The sequence below is a fragment of the Neopelma chrysocephalum genome, unplaced genomic scaffold (assembly GCF_003984885.1).
Source record: "Neopelma chrysocephalum unplaced genomic scaffold, ASM398488v2 Primary Assembly neopelma1_96936, whole genome shotgun sequence".
Classification (NCBI taxonomy): Eukaryota; Metazoa; Chordata; class Aves; order Passeriformes; family Pipridae; genus Neopelma; species Neopelma chrysocephalum.
Genome location: NW_020925579.1, coordinates 997340 through 1012615, shown reverse-complemented (window position 1 = coordinate 1012615; position 15276 = coordinate 997340). Strand labels below are relative to the sequence as shown.

The window sequence follows — 15276 nt, the reverse complement described above, 5'->3', positions numbered from 1 at the left end:
AAGAAACTATCCCAGAACTGCAAAACTTGAGTGGTTGTGTCAAATACCAGTCTTTGGTCAGGTGGAGTGGTTCATGTCAGAAAGTAGTGGTGTTTTACAAGTCTCACGAGTCTGGACACTAGATGCTATCCTGTATTTTCCCAGTGTCTGTCAGAGGTCGGGAAAGAGGTGTTAAAGCTTGCTGACTTAGATCCCAAATCACCTGTCTGCTGAAACATAAAAGGAGAGGGTTTTGTATACTAATTATTGTGTGACTGATCTATAAGGATCAACACATCAGCGTCTTCTAAAAAAGCTCAGGATGATGGGAAGGTTCAGGAAAGGGCTTGGCAGAAGAGTGACTTCTTTAAGTGAGTTTATCTTTGCTCAGGTTTAATACTTGTCATTTCATGGAAGGCCTGATGTTCACAGCAGTGACCTCTTGTCTAACCCCCAGCAAACCAAGAAATATCTTTATGGGTTAATGCTATCACATTTTCTGATCTAATTTTTTCTTCTCTGCAATATTTTAATTCTCTTTCAATATGGATTTTTGAAGTCTGTACTTTTTGTCTCCGTTCTTCCTTAGTTCTGTTTTGGTATTTCTTTCATATGCCTGATGGTGTGTTTCTCTCAGAAAAAATAATTTTTCCTTCTAATAGGCAGATAAAATTGATCATGAAAAAAGTATTTTTCTTCCATACCTGTTGCCTTCATGTTATGCTGCTTGATAATTTGAGTAATAATAAATTTACCCTTTAAAAGGCTTTAACTGGGACTTAACGGATTTCAAAAATGCTCTTCTTGTTAATGAACTTTATACAAGGACCAGATTTGTGCCCAAATATATATATCTGTGTATACAGATTAGGTGCTTTAGACATGGCAGACGTCCTAGAGTAGCTAACTAAATCTCTTTCCTCATCTGGTCTTATATATTAAGTATTTACATTTGCAGTAGTATGAAAAATGGGGATTTTTTTGTTACTTTTTTCACTGTCTGAACTTAATGTAATCCTGAGTACCAGCTAATGTATGTCAAAACCCCTAAACCACAGTTTTTAATCAAAATACTTTTCCTCTGTAGACAGAAATCGCCAAGAGATTGAATACAATTTGTGCACAAGTCATCCCATTTTTGTCTCAGGAAGTAAGTAAAACTGTTCAGCTGTTAAAGTGCAATTATGTTGTTTTTCTGTTTGCAAATTAGCTAGTTTTAAGATGTTAATTTCATCACAATACACAAGTGTAAGGAACATCTGTTAGAGCTGAAGTGTGCAAACCCCCTGCTAACAAATCTGTGTTCAAACTGATGAGAATGGCTCAGCCTCATTCATTGCCTGAGGGAGAGTGGGAGTCTGTAAAATAGTACCAATACGAGAAAATGCTTTCATTTCTAATCATGGTGATTGCTTATTAGATATTCAATTGTCAAACGTTTGTCTAGTGAAATAAACATGCTTAACTTCTCTGTACAATTTGTATCAAACTTAAGTGTAAAGGTGAGTATTTAGCTAAGTTGCAAAACACTGTTTAAGGTTATAAACCTACATATGATCTGAATGACTGTGATTTTAGCATATTGTGGGCAGCTGCTGTTATGTTTTGAAGCTTGTTATTTTCAAACTCTACAGTTGAGTGTTTGTTATTCTTGAGTTCAGTGAAGCACTTTTCCGCATTTGAAATTTCGGTAAATTTTGTGTGGTCACAGAGTATATAAATGTTAAAATTGACAATAGTGTGAAGTTGACATTATTGTCCTGTCAGCTTAATTAAAATGATTATTCATTTGCCAGGAAATTAGTTATGAAATGGCATGAAGTAAGAGATAAAGTGTCTGCCTTCAGGGCTCTTGTTTCCTTGTGAACAGGTGATAAAAAGGGCCCTATTACCTTTTTTACCTGCATAAGATGTCTTGCAATAGGTAGTCTGGGCTTCTGCATTCAAACTGGTTATTCAAGTGTTTGTGATACTGGTTTGGTGTGGTCAATACTTTAACAAAAATTCCTCCCCATACCCTTTCTTCTTTTAATAGCATCAGCAACAAGTGGCCCAAGCTGTAGAACGTGCCAAACAAGTGACCATGGCTGAACTGAATGCCATCATTGGGGTACGTGGCCTTCCAGGTCTACCTCCTGCAGTGTGTATAACTTGCTTTCATATCTTACGGCTTTGCTGTTTTTAAAATAAACCTAATGTCTTCATATCTAACACTGTTTTGATGTCCAGTGTTGCTGCAGTGTTTATGCTTCGCACAGATTTTAGCAGGAGTAAAAAAAAAAAATAGTTTACTTTGTCAGAACATCATTTTGTTCAGCAATGCTGCATGTAACAAAACTTTTCCTTCAAGAAATATAATTATTAGGAGAGTTACTAATTTATTTATAGGTTTTGAATGTCAGTTGATCTAGTTACTTTTACCTCTTGCTTTTTGTGACACTTGAGTTCTTGGAGCCTGTACAACTATTCATTCTTCTTTTTTTCCCTTTCTTGTGAATCTTTCATGAATTTTAAATTAGCAAGCTACTGAATAGAAACTTCACTTGCTTTTGAAGTAGTATTAATTGTCTGACACAGTGTTCTAATAGCCTTTCACCAAGAATGTGCTTTTAAATATGCTAAAAAATTTAATACTACTTGCTTGTGACTGGTTGTCAATCACAAGTCATTGGCTTTGTATTAATGAACTTTTTGAACCATACATTCCTTCCACTGTATGAGTTCATTTCCCCTGCCATTAAGTGTAGAATATTTCTCATGTTTTGTGCCCTTCCAGACTAAAAGAAAGAAGTAGCCGAAACAAGAACCTGTCCTTTCTGATTTTATTCATAAAATTCATCTGCCTTGAGCGGATTCAAATTACTCATTTATCAATTTATGTTAATTGCTTGTGAAAAGATGCCCTGCTGGTCTTTATAGTTCCCTCAGACACTTTGTAATGATAATTAGACATGCTGCTGTATGGATTAATAGTGCCATAGTCCAATGACGTCTACAGACAATGGAACCGGTTAATCCATCTGTGCTTAAAATTACATCCCAACTGGAGATGGAAAAAAAAAATAGGAGTGAGGGAGGATTAAAAGAATGAGCTTCAGCTTGAAAACGCTCCTTTCATCAGTTTCTCAATTGCAGATCTGCAGTCGGTTTGCCTGTGGTAAGGTATTGGCAGTCAATTAGGTGAAATAAACTGGGAGGGTGACCTTCATTTCCTTTTAATAGCTTTTCCTCCCTGAAATGGGGAGCTTCAGTGGATTTTCAGCTTAAATTTTATTCAAGCTGCTTTATTACACTTGACAGATTATCTTTGCATAAACATAACCCCCCTTCAAATCTGTGCTGTTTTTCCTTCATATCAAATTTTGACTGTTACTTAGTTGATTTGCTAATCATATCTTAGAAACCCAACACAATTACATCTGTATTTGTCAGACTCTCCTCTACTCTTTGCTTGTGTAATACTTTATGAATACTTGATTTGATCTTTGAAGTACAGCACATGTACACTTGTAGTATTTGATTAACAAAGGTTGAACTGTACTTTCTTTTATTTTTAAAACAAATGACTTGTTTAGGATGAAAATGGAATGGAAACCCTTCTTAATGAATGAGTTCTAAAGAAGAGTTTATGCAGTAAAAGGAAATATGTATCAAAATGTATTTAAAAACATTCTTGCTCCACTTAGGATAGTGCTACTTAGACAAACCAAGTTTTGCTCTCTCAGGCATGTCATGCATGTCTGCATGACATAGTCTTTTAAAAGCCATAGAATCTACAAGTATCACATGCAATTAATTTTTTTTTTTGAGAGTGGAGGGACATTCTTTGGAAGCAGGAATAGAAGTCTCCACCTTTTTTGGTTTTTAATTATCTAATATTTCACCTGAAGAGATACTTTCCTGTGTCTTATGAAAGACTTCCAAATGATACAATACAAATCCAAAACTGTGAATGAGGAAATTAACACATTGGGCACAAAGTTTGTTTCACCATGTAGATACGCGAGTATACATAATGCTAAAATTAGATGTACATCCCAGTGATCTTTTGCAGTCTTATTAATCAATAGTTATCTTGTGCTGCACAATAAGTTTCATGCTCTGACATATGCTTGGTTTTCTTTGAAAGGGATGGTGTGTATCCTGGAAAATCTGAATAGCATAAAATCAGGTTGACAATTCAGTGGACCTTTGCTCCCCCTCACTGAGTACTAAGGGTGTCAAGCCCTTTCCCCAGAGGGGAGGACACATCAGAAGCTTGTCTGTTCCTACAAGCAGCAGCTGCCATGAGGCTGAGCATGGCACAGTTTGATAGCAGCTGTCAGTATTGTTCAGGGACCCAACTTAGTGTAAAGAACTGTGGAAGGGCCATGCTGCCAAGCCTTTCAAGATGAGAAAAGATACAGTAATTTAACAGTTTAGATACTTATTATGAAGATGAAAGATCATGAAACTTCTTTTTAGAATGCAAATAGGCTAGACCAATCCGTAACAGTAGAGGAAGCAATTGAGTAGCCTCTGGTGTCATGCTACAGAGGATACTTACATAAGATAAATTTTGAGGATAGAAGGAAAGTTTTTAATTTTCCTAGCTTGTGTTCACTTATATAGTTCTCTTGACTAAATAAAATTCTGCATTTTTGTCAGGATTTGGCTTTTTCCCGTCCTCTTTCCTTTCTGTCCGTATAGGCCAGTATTTCCTGACACTAGATAATTCAAGAGTTTTGCAAGTGGGTTACTTGAGTTAGAGCAATTTTGTTTCTGCTGTGCTGTGTGTGAATTTTGGAAGGGAACAAAGACTTTAATTACTGGGAATAATGTTTTGAAATACAAAATGGTTTTGAACGATATTTATTTTTATTTTTTTTATTTCCAGTTAAAAAGATGGAGGCCTATTAGAGGACAGATTGTGAGGGTAGAGACTTACAGTCTCACAAGACTGAGATTTTTCAGAGAATTTGCCTGCAAAGTCCAAAGCCAGACTTTGGAATTGGTGTATATTAAGCACATACAAAACAGAATGAATAAATTGACACCTTTAAAAAAGTGACAGAGTTGGACTCAGTGAGCTTGCAAGCAGGAAAAAAACATGGATGATATTGGATTATTAAGAGTCGTATCACTGGCCTGCATGGATAAGTATAAGGCTTTAGCTTTCAACCGTGGGGTAGCAGTGTGGCTAAGCAACCTCCTTTTCAGTTTTTTAAAATGGCATTTATATTAGAATAAAGTAGCAATTTCACTAGATAAATAATAAAGCAGAAACCTTTGACTAAAAAGATAAGTGCACCCATTAACTAAATCCTTGGCATTGCTGCAGCTGGGCAATGTCCTCTTCTGGGGTTAAGGAAAAATCCAGATCATGGTATGAAATAATTAGGTAGATTATTATGGTTTAACTTGAAAGGATTTTTTGGTTCCTTTGTGGGTGTTTTTTTTCTTGTGTGTTTGGTTTTGGTTTTTTTTGAGGGGTGCCTTGTTTTCTTGAGATAGGCTCTGTCTAGAAGATCACAAGTACTCTGTGTTAGCAGCTATAAGGGAAAGTTAAATTGGTATGTCTAGGTGTGAATGCAGAATTTATTAGACTTACTTTCTACTCAATAAACTAGTTTAATTAGTAGAATATGCTAACATCTGAATGAGAAATGCAAGCAGCAAACTGAAAACTTTCTTTAGCATTGCATTTTTGATGCATGATTTTAGCATACCACTTATAAGCCAGATATGCCTTATTTTGTCTTTTGAGATGAGTTGTGATTCAGTGAAATATGTATCTTTTGGATTGGCAGTGCTCCTGAGACAGATTGAGTTGTTGTTGGCCTCTGAGAGGCCTCTCCACTGTTGCATGAGGCGGTTGGCTAAAGGATTAGCAAGATGTGGGATTTTTTTTTCTCTCTTGGCTGTGGTTGCCAGCTTTCTCTGGGATTGTAGTGTGTGAAGCTTAAGAGGATGAGGTTAACCTCTTGAGGGTTTATTCTTATGAGTGTGTAGTTAATCCTTAGAAAACCTATAAATAACTAGGCTGTGTGTTTCATTATAAAATAGAAATACAGACTAGAGCAGAAATTAATGCAGAACTTAGTGCAAGGGAAGAGCTAAGCAGCTGTAGCATTACTTTAGATCCTTCTCAGCCTTGATCTGCATTATGTGCTGAGGGAGGGGAAATTGCCTAGTTCTTTTAAATTAAAAAAAATGAGATCTAGTGAGCACAAGACACTCTCCTCACTTTTGACGTAAACTAACCACAAGTCTAAATTACTAAACTCTGGCAATAGGAGCTCTATTGCATGGTAACATCCTGGGTTATCCTTCATATTTTAAAACACATGGAAATCTTAACTGTATCCTAGGATTCTATCATGGTAGCTGCTTTTAGAATACAAAGGCTCCAAACTAAAGCAACTGAGGAATGTATTTGTCAGCATGACAGTCAGTATTCTCAAAATACCAATCCCCGAAAAATGCTCAGATTTCTATTGTTAGTGCCACTAAGTTTTGAGGGAAAATAAGAAAGCATTATTGATGTGTATTGGTAGCTTGACCTACTCAAAAGAGAAAACCTGAGAGGAGGTGTGTAAAATGTGAATGAACGAATAATGTTAACCAAACTTGTTCTCTACTTGACACATGCTCCTTACACACCACCAGCCCCCAACTCCCCCGTGCACTAGAGACTGATGGGGAAACAGAGAACCTTGGAGTAGCAATATAAAGGAGGGTAGTGTCTAAATGAGACAATATCCTGCAGAAGGTATTCTCAGTCATTCCGGAGAGGGCAAAATCACATCCAAAAGTTAAACAGAATTGAATTGCATGCCGGACCTCCCTTGTCTTGCAAGCTTTCCTGTGGGGTGGATAGAAAAGGCTGCATCTTGGATCTTGTACAAAAAGAAAACCAAAAGATCTTTAGGTGGCTCTCTCATTTAGATCTAGTGTCTAAGCTTCAAGTCAAAGGTGAATCCAAGTATATGGTTACAAATTTCTGAAGCTTAACAGCTTTCAGGAAAGGAGCGAGAGGATGATGGTTGGACAGAAGTTCAGTTAGCTAGAGCTTAAATCTGAAGATATGCAGCTACAACTGCGAATGCAGAAAGAAGGTAGGTTCTGAAGAGATAGCAGGTGATGTACCAGCCGTGAGCTGGTACCACTTCCTAGATTACTTTCTATTGAGCAGGTATTGGGGATGTGGCACTGAATGGTGTAGAGCTCTGAGCTGGTCTGTTTTGCAGCAGGATAGAGCTGCAGAGGGACTGGTAAAATTAGAAAACTGTGTATGTAGTAATAGTGAACAAAAAAAAAGACATGTCAATGGAACATGTGGTTTCAGGAAGAGTTAGGTGGATAGAAGCTGGGGAGATTAATTCATTTTGTGAACTTGGCTCCAAATGATTCTGTTAGACTGGTTTGGAAGGAATAGTTTTGGTGGAATGGTAGGGACTAAAGTTGGGTCAAAATGCTGGAATAGTACAGTTCAAGGCAAGAATTTGCAGCAGATGTGTTCAGTGAGCTTTAATACGGACAATATGGAAGGGCTGCTAGAAAGACAAAATGCATGTTAGGGATGGGTTTGCTTTTGAATGTGGTTGGAGCAGAATGTATGTCTCTATTTGTATATGTAATTGACACAGAGCGTAACTTATTTAATCCTAGAGGAAAGGATTACTTCCTCTAGGGAGTGATTCAATCCACCTGTCTTGATTAAAGTATATGCAGGCAGAATAGCTTTCCATGTTTGAAGATACGGATAAAGTAGATAATATTCACAAAACCTAAGTTATGAAATAAGTAAAAGGAGACACTGAAAAGATGAACAAAATTTCTTTTCTCCTACAAATGTCTGCTTTGTGTTCATATTTCAAGTAAGATAAGGGGGGAAATTGTAGCAAGTGAAGAGTCAGTAGGCTAAGATAAAAGTATGGTGTGACCTGCCATTCTCATCTTTAAAGTAGTGTGAAATACAGTAGGTTTGGAGGAGGGAGGAGCTGGACAGGAAGAGTAAATTGGTTGGCCCACACAGAAGAGAAATTCAGCTTGAATGGCATATGAGGAGAAATCAAATGCAAAAAAGTTAGTTGAATAAGGATGAAGTGTGGTTATGTTCATGGAGTTGTCCCATCCCAATGTGAGTAGGAGTTGAGAAAGTTGTTGGGAGTTTATATGTTGAATGACGTAGGGCTCTTAAGTTGGCCTACTTTGCAGTAGGAGAGAGGTGCAAAGGATGAACCATATAGATTTTGAGAAGCAAACGCTGATACACTGAAGTGAACTAATCGTCACTGTGCAGACGGGAGTGATGTGGACTTCACAGGCAAAATAACTTCTAACTGGGTGACAGTGACAAAGATGGAGTCAATGGGAGTAGGAAGGTGCAGAGAGACTGGAGGAACATACAGGGGAACACAAGTATTAAAAGTAATAAACATTGGAAATGTGCAAGAAAACAGCAACGTACAAACAGAAAATGGCTATGATTTTCACAGAGGAAGAGCAAGACAAAACGTAGGGACTGTGTGGGAGGATTAGACAAGAAGCTTGCTTTCCTTATTCTTGCACAGAGTGAGGCTACCGTAGGCATTTAGGATAACTTTAGAAAACATTAAAGAGAGGGCAAAGAGACAGCATTTAGTGGTAATTCTTCAATATGCTTAAGAGGTTGTATCAGTTATAGAATTCCTGTTGTCTAGTAACTGAGTTATTTTTTAATTTTACAGAGTACTTACTGAACTACCAAGGTTGCTGTTTTGTATGATACTTAATTGCCTGAGAATATTCAGTAGTGTTTATTAAGGTACTGGCTAACTAACTCTTCAAATCAAATACTGACAAGCAGTAGTATTGAGGAAGTAAAAACAAAAATTAGCAGAAGTGGATTGCTCAAATGCATGTTCAGAAGTGATCATCATTTGACATGCTGAAGTTGTTATGGAATTTAGAGGAAACTTACATTGATCTGGCCTGTGGCTTGGGACAGTAAATAAAAATTGGTGTAATGCTTGTCTTATAACTGTCATATTTTTCAGTTTTTGACTCTGAAATGTTTTTGTAGTTAGTAGTGGCTTGGACAAAAAGGTGATGAGTACAATTTCAAGTTATGTATTTAACTTCTAGATTTTAATTTACCAAAAAGCCTTGCTACTCAAGGCATTACTGTTTTCAAGTTCAGCAAGAGTAAAATTTCTGGAGACTAAAAGAACCTGGAACAAAAATAGATACTTTTTAAGATAATCATATGTCAGTAATAAAACCTCCTAGAGTAATATCTGTAAGCCATTTCCAAATTGTTGCTTGTCGAATTAGTTGTTTCTGGCTGCTGTGCAGCAGGAGCATGCTTTTGAAATGTTGTTGGATGGTGGCAGTATGCTAACAGTAGCTAAAAAGGCAAATACATAGATTTGAGGTTAGAAGGTAAGTAATAGGAGGAATTTATAGTTACTGCAGAAAAGAAATATGCTGGCAGTTTCTGCAGACCAGAAGCAATATGTGCTGATAGCTTCCTTCCAGAGACTTGAGGCTTGCCTCTGAGTCTTCAGAGAAAGCAATATGTACTGTTTTAAAATTAAAGAAAATAATGGTTCTTGAACTGACTGACACTGACAGCCATCAGAGGAATGTGAGTGGTTTCAGATAACCAGCCTTTGTCTTGTCGGGACCAAGAGAACTTAAGGTCATCTTTTGTGACTTGTAGACAGTGGTTTTGAATTTGTTACTTTCATTTAGAGTCTGGGAAGTCCTTTGGTGAAGCCATGTTTTCCTGAACAAGGATAATTTTTTCTCTGGTGACTAACTATCCCTTCTGCCCTGTGGCATCTGTCCTGTACAAAGGCTTCTCTGGCTCCTCCATTGTTGCAGTCTTTCTCCTCTGTTTGCCTTTAGCTTTGCTATTCATCCTGTATTTCTTCAGAATTTAGCATAAGGAAAGAAAACCCTCCAACATAATTTAATCTAAGGAAAGAAAGAAAAAAGCTGAATTACATGATTAATACAAGAACCCTTAAAAACTTGATCTTCTGACTTGTTTCTATTTTTTTTTTTGCTATAAAATGTTTGAGGCAGAAACTGTTTCCCTGAAATACGTATTTTTAGAAGAATAACCGTATGTACAAACACACAAAAGATCTTTTATATTTTTACATAAAAGTATAAACAGTCAGTATATATGTAACATATGCTATGTATTATACATACTATTCTTTATATTCATATGTGATATAAAATATTGTGTATATATCATATATAATATGTGTGTGTGGGGTGTACATATATAAGCCTTTGCTAGCATAAGGGCTTCAGTTTGTGGGCTGCTTGTTGTGTTGTCAGTATAGCTGCTGATAGAAGCTTTACTCATGGTTCAGTGGGTCTGCATGTGGTACAACCTACAGAGTTTTAGGTTGATTTGCAGTGCCTTAAAGCACAGAGGGGGAAAGAAAGCCCTTTTCTGTTGGCAAAAGCCCTTATGTGGATGCAGCTACACCAGTGGAGTGCTAATGCACCTTGGGGAGAAGATGTCACTGAACTGGAAGAATTCCATCTGCTGGCAATCCCCTGCATCCTCACTGCAGGGCTCTGTTGCATGGGATGGGTTGATTTGCAGAGGCTTCAGAGAGAAGCTAGGCTGCTGGTGCAGATCTGCTCCGGTGAAAGCACCAGTCGTGCTGACAGCACTATATAATTATTCCCTCTATGTCAATGGGACGTTAGAAATCCTGCCATTAAAGAATTACAGCTAAAAATTTGTTAAATAGTTAATTGCTGATCACTGTAGTAGAAAAACAGCTGATGTGCTTATTCACTGGGTGCGGTGACAAATTGTTGTGGTGGGGTCAACCCACATCTGTCATTTACTGTTTACAAAAGTGGTCTGAAATGTATTATCTCTTATCTTTCTAATTGTGGTGCCTGGGCTTGAAAATGCCAGAAGGAAGGGCAGTGAAACTTAACTGTTTGCAGCAAGACAGAAAGGCACAGCGAAGACAGAGTTGCTGCTAAGACTTGTGCTAAGGGAAAGATAGAGTCCTTTCTCCCTTGCAGCCTATATGTCTGTGATGTATAGTGGTAATGGGGGAACTAATCAATGGTTAATAAGCTACCCTTGAAAATGAGTTTTAATTTGCTCTTTGAGTTATATTGGGAAACACTGAAGACCTGTTTCTTAGTTCTGTAAGTGTAAAGTAATAAAATTTACAGTACATAAAATTTGAAAATGGGATCTTGTAATTCAACAAAAGGACTAAGTGTGTACTGGTACTGGCCATGTAATGATAGCAGCTGAAGCCTTTCTCACGTTGGAAGAATTTTTTGTTTTTCCTTTCGTTTAAAAAACCTGAAATTTCTCATGAAAACAGAAAGTATTTTAGAATAAAAGCTAAAGAATATATTTACATATTCAGAATCACTGAATTAGTAAGGCTGGAAAAGACCACAGTGGGACATCTGGTCAACCTCCCTGCTCAAGCAGAGTCATTCTAGAGCACATGGCACAGGATTGCGTTCAGGCGCATTTTGAGTATCTCTAGTGAGAGAGACTCCATAACCTCTCTGGACAATCTATTCCAGTGCATAATCGGCTGCACACTAAACAAGTTCTTCCTTATGTTCAGGTGGAACTTTCTGTGCACTTGTTTCTGCCTCTTGTCCTGTTGCTTGACACCAATGAGAAGAGCCTGGTTGCATCCTCTTGGCACCCTCCCTTCAGATACTTGTAGGCATTGATGAGGTCTCCTCTCAGTCATGTCTTTTCAAGGCTGAATGGACCCAACTCTCTCAGCCTTTCCTCATAAATGAGGTGTTCTGCCCCCTAATTACCTTTGTAACTGTCTGCTGGACTCATTCCAGGAGCTCCATGTTTCTCTTGTCCTGAGAAGCCCAGAACTGGACACAGCACTCCATATGGGGCCTCACAGGGCTGAGTGAAGGGGCAGGATCACCTCACTCAGCCTGCTGGCAAAGCTCTTTTTAATGCACCTGAGGATACCATTGTTCTTCTTGGTCACCAGGGCACACCGCTGGCTCATGGAAAGCTTGGGCTTAGTATTGAAGCTTGGGGAATACCACCAGTGCCAGGCCTCCAGCTAGACCCTGTGCCACTGATTATGGCCCTCTGGGATCTGCCGTTCAGCCATTTCCTAATCCACCTCACTGTCCACTCATCCAGACCACGCTTATGAGGATGTTATGAGAGATTTAGTATCTATATTTCTTATAAAAGGCACTTTCAAAAATGTTTTCCTGTTGTAGTAATTGAAAATTGAATTTAGAATTTTACTAGGTAGATGCAACAAGGGTTAACTGCTTTGACCCTTGTTGACTGTCTTGGTTGCCTACTTTAAGTCTTCTGTAGGTGACCAGTTGTTTGCTGGCCTCATATTGGGATCTGTGTTCTCTTCCTGTGTTAATTGTGGAATAGCATTTCTCTTGAACTACACCAATCAATAAATATATAGCTTTGTTTCAGGTAAGTTAGTGTGGCAGCTTCATGACTCCCACTAACTTTTAGTTTCTTTCTTTAGATAAAGAACTATTAACCTTTTAGAGCAAGGGTATAGATAATTAGAATTATTCTTGTAAGTGTGCTAACTTTCCTTACTTTATTAATATTTAAAGAATGTAAGTTAATCTTGCTAAAGTAAGGAGAAAAACGCTAAAGCTGGACAGGTATAGTATTCTATGGCAAAACTAATGCACATGTGTAAAAGAAATGCATTTTACAGGGAGACAGGAATGCATGAGTGTAAAAGTGTAGTGAGAGCACCAGAGCATGAAGGGATCTTTTTAATCTTCATCAGCATTGCTTTTCCTTCTTTTTTTTTTCTGAATAACAACAAGAAAAGACTTGATTCCTAAGGGAGGATCCCACAGCAGAGGACTGAAAGTGAATTCTGAGAAAGGAATTTAGTGACCAACTAGAAAAGGATTTAAGAAAGGAAAGAACATAAGAGACTAGTTGGGAACCATGAACTTCATGTTATTCTGAAATAACTTCATGGATTACTTAGGATGTGTGCTGCTGGATGTCCTATATCGGTTTTTTTTTCATAGTTAAAGTGACAGAAGGGCTTAGTTAGTGTCCTAGTAATCACTGTATCAGCGGAGCAGTGAATTACAACTTCTCAGCCTTATTTCAGTTACCTGAGAGCTGAAGATAATTTGTGAAAAAGGGACTTCTTGGTGAGAGTGTGTGTGTGTGTGTCTGTCAAGCTACCTTTATCCCAGTATAGCATCAGTTTTCTGTTTTATGAGAGACAATTTATGCAACCCTTTACTGCTTAAAACAAGTTGTTGTGCAATGGATACGTGTTGTCTGAACAAGTGAAAACAGGAAATGTGAAAAACTTTGAAGAACCTTCTGTTCAGAAATCTAGCAAAATGAAGGTAACTTACATATTTTTGACTTGGATATTTGCTTTCTGACATAAATTATCTTCCCCGAAAAGTTGTGGGTTTTTGTTTCTTTGGTTGTTGTTTTTTTTTTTTTTCTGGTGGGAGTAGAAAAATCAGTGTTAAGACCCAGAGATACTACCTTTTGTATCTTCTCTAACAAAGCATGAAAAAGAAACATGATTTTTCCAATGAGGCAGTTAGGCCTTTAAATTATCATGTCACACAAATTCTGTATGCATGACATATATAGCTTTGAATAGCTTTGGCCAGTATTTTCCTTTTATGGACTTAAATTTCTGTAGTATAATGACATTTCTTGTGGTTTATATAGATGGAAGAGACTTGCTGAAGACACTGTTCTTTGTTTCTGAAGGGACATTCTCTTCCCACATTAGGCACTGTGGCTTGTTCACATAAGGGTAGTTTCCAAACAGCTTATACAAAACCACGTTCTTGGCTCATTAGCTAGAGATGCAGTGGTGGGCACTTTAAAGTTTGTTTACTGTGGTCCAGTGTAGCTTTCTATCTATTAGAATAAAGGATTTAGAAGAAGAGGAAGCAAAGAAATCAAATCAACAAAAATAAACAGATATTTGAAAAGAATTAGGTAGAAAATGAAGAAATTGTAGTAGTATCTGATTCTCATTTTTCTAGAACACATTTAAACAGGAAGAAAGCAGTGAGGAACAAGAATTGGCACAAGGTCTAATGGAAGGCTTGTCACTAGTGGTGACACCAGTGGAGGGCTAGAAAGATGCTTAAGGAACTGGACTATTTCTCCTATGAGGAAAGGCTGACAGCCTTGGGCCTGTTTGGTCTTGAAAAGATATGTCTGTAAGTATCTGAAGGGAAGGTGTCAACAGAATTGAGCCAGGCTGTTTTTGATGGTGCCAAGCAATAGGACTAGAGGCAACAGGCAGAAACTGATGTGCAGAAAGTTCTACCTGAACATGTGGAAGAACTTCTTTGCTGTGTGGGTGAGCAAGCACTGGAACAGATTGTCCCTCACTGGAGATATTCAAGAACTGTCTGGATGCAATCCTGTGCAATGTGTTCTAGGGTGGCCCTGCTTGAGCAGGGAGGTTGGACCTGATGTCCCACTGTGGTCCTTTCCAACCTGACCCTCTTTGTGATTCTGAAACGGCATAGTCACAGAATGCTTGAGGTTAGAAGGGACCACTGAAGGTCATCTGATCCCCTTGCCCCTGCTTAAACAGGGCCACCTAGAGCCGGTTGTGCAGGACCATGTCCATATGGCTTTTAAGTACCTTCAAGGATGGAAACTCCACAACCTCCCTGGGCAGCCTGTGCAAGTGTGTTCTGATGTTTAGGAGGAACTCCCATGTTTTTGGTCTGTGCCCATTGCCTCTTGTCTTGTCATTTGGCCATCCAATGATGGGCCATAAAGATAAGGGACTGGAGCATCTTGCATATGAGGACAGGCTCAGAGAGCTGGGACTATTTAGCCATCTCTAGGCTCATTGTTGCATGCTCTCCATTTTGTCCATGCATCTTGTGCTGGGAGGCCCAGAACTGCACACCGTAATCTAGGTGTGACCTCAACAGTGATGAGTAGAGGGGAAGGATCCCCTTCCTTGACCCACTGGCAATACTTTGTGTAATGCAACCCAGGATGTCATTCACCTGCTTGGCCAGAAAGGCACATTGCTGGCTCATGAGCAACTTGGTCTGCCAGAACCTTTTCTGCAAAGCTGCTTTCTAGCTGGGTGGACAGTATCTATATATGGGATTGTTCTGGCTGGTGCAGGGGTTTGTACTTCCTCTTGTTGAACTTCATGAGATTCCTGTGAGTCCATTTTTCAACCCTTTGTGAATGGTAACACCTGTCATGGAATGGTTCGGATTGGAAGAAACCTTTAAAGATCAAGTGCAACCCCCTGCCATGGGCGGGGACAGGTT

The 15276-nt window shown here is 38.4% G+C and overlaps 1 protein-coding gene across 4 annotated transcripts in view; it reads left to right on the top strand.

Annotated features, from left to right (window-relative positions):
• TLE1 (TLE family member 1, transcriptional corepressor) overlaps positions 1-15276 on the top strand; it is a 76049-nt gene that overhangs the window by 21291 nt on the left and 39482 nt on the right. For 2 of the 4 annotated variants that reach the window (XM_027670782.1, XM_027670783.1), the window contains exons 5-6: positions 1067-1129; positions 2015-2119. The exons of 1 other annotated variant lie outside the window; for it this stretch is intronic. In XM_027670782.1, the coding sequence (XP_027526583.1) occupies positions 1067-1129; positions 2015-2119 (168 nt within the window). The remainder of the gene's footprint in view (positions 1-1066; positions 1130-2014; positions 2120-15276) is intronic. One more of the 4 variants, XM_027670784.1, reaches the window with a different exon arrangement.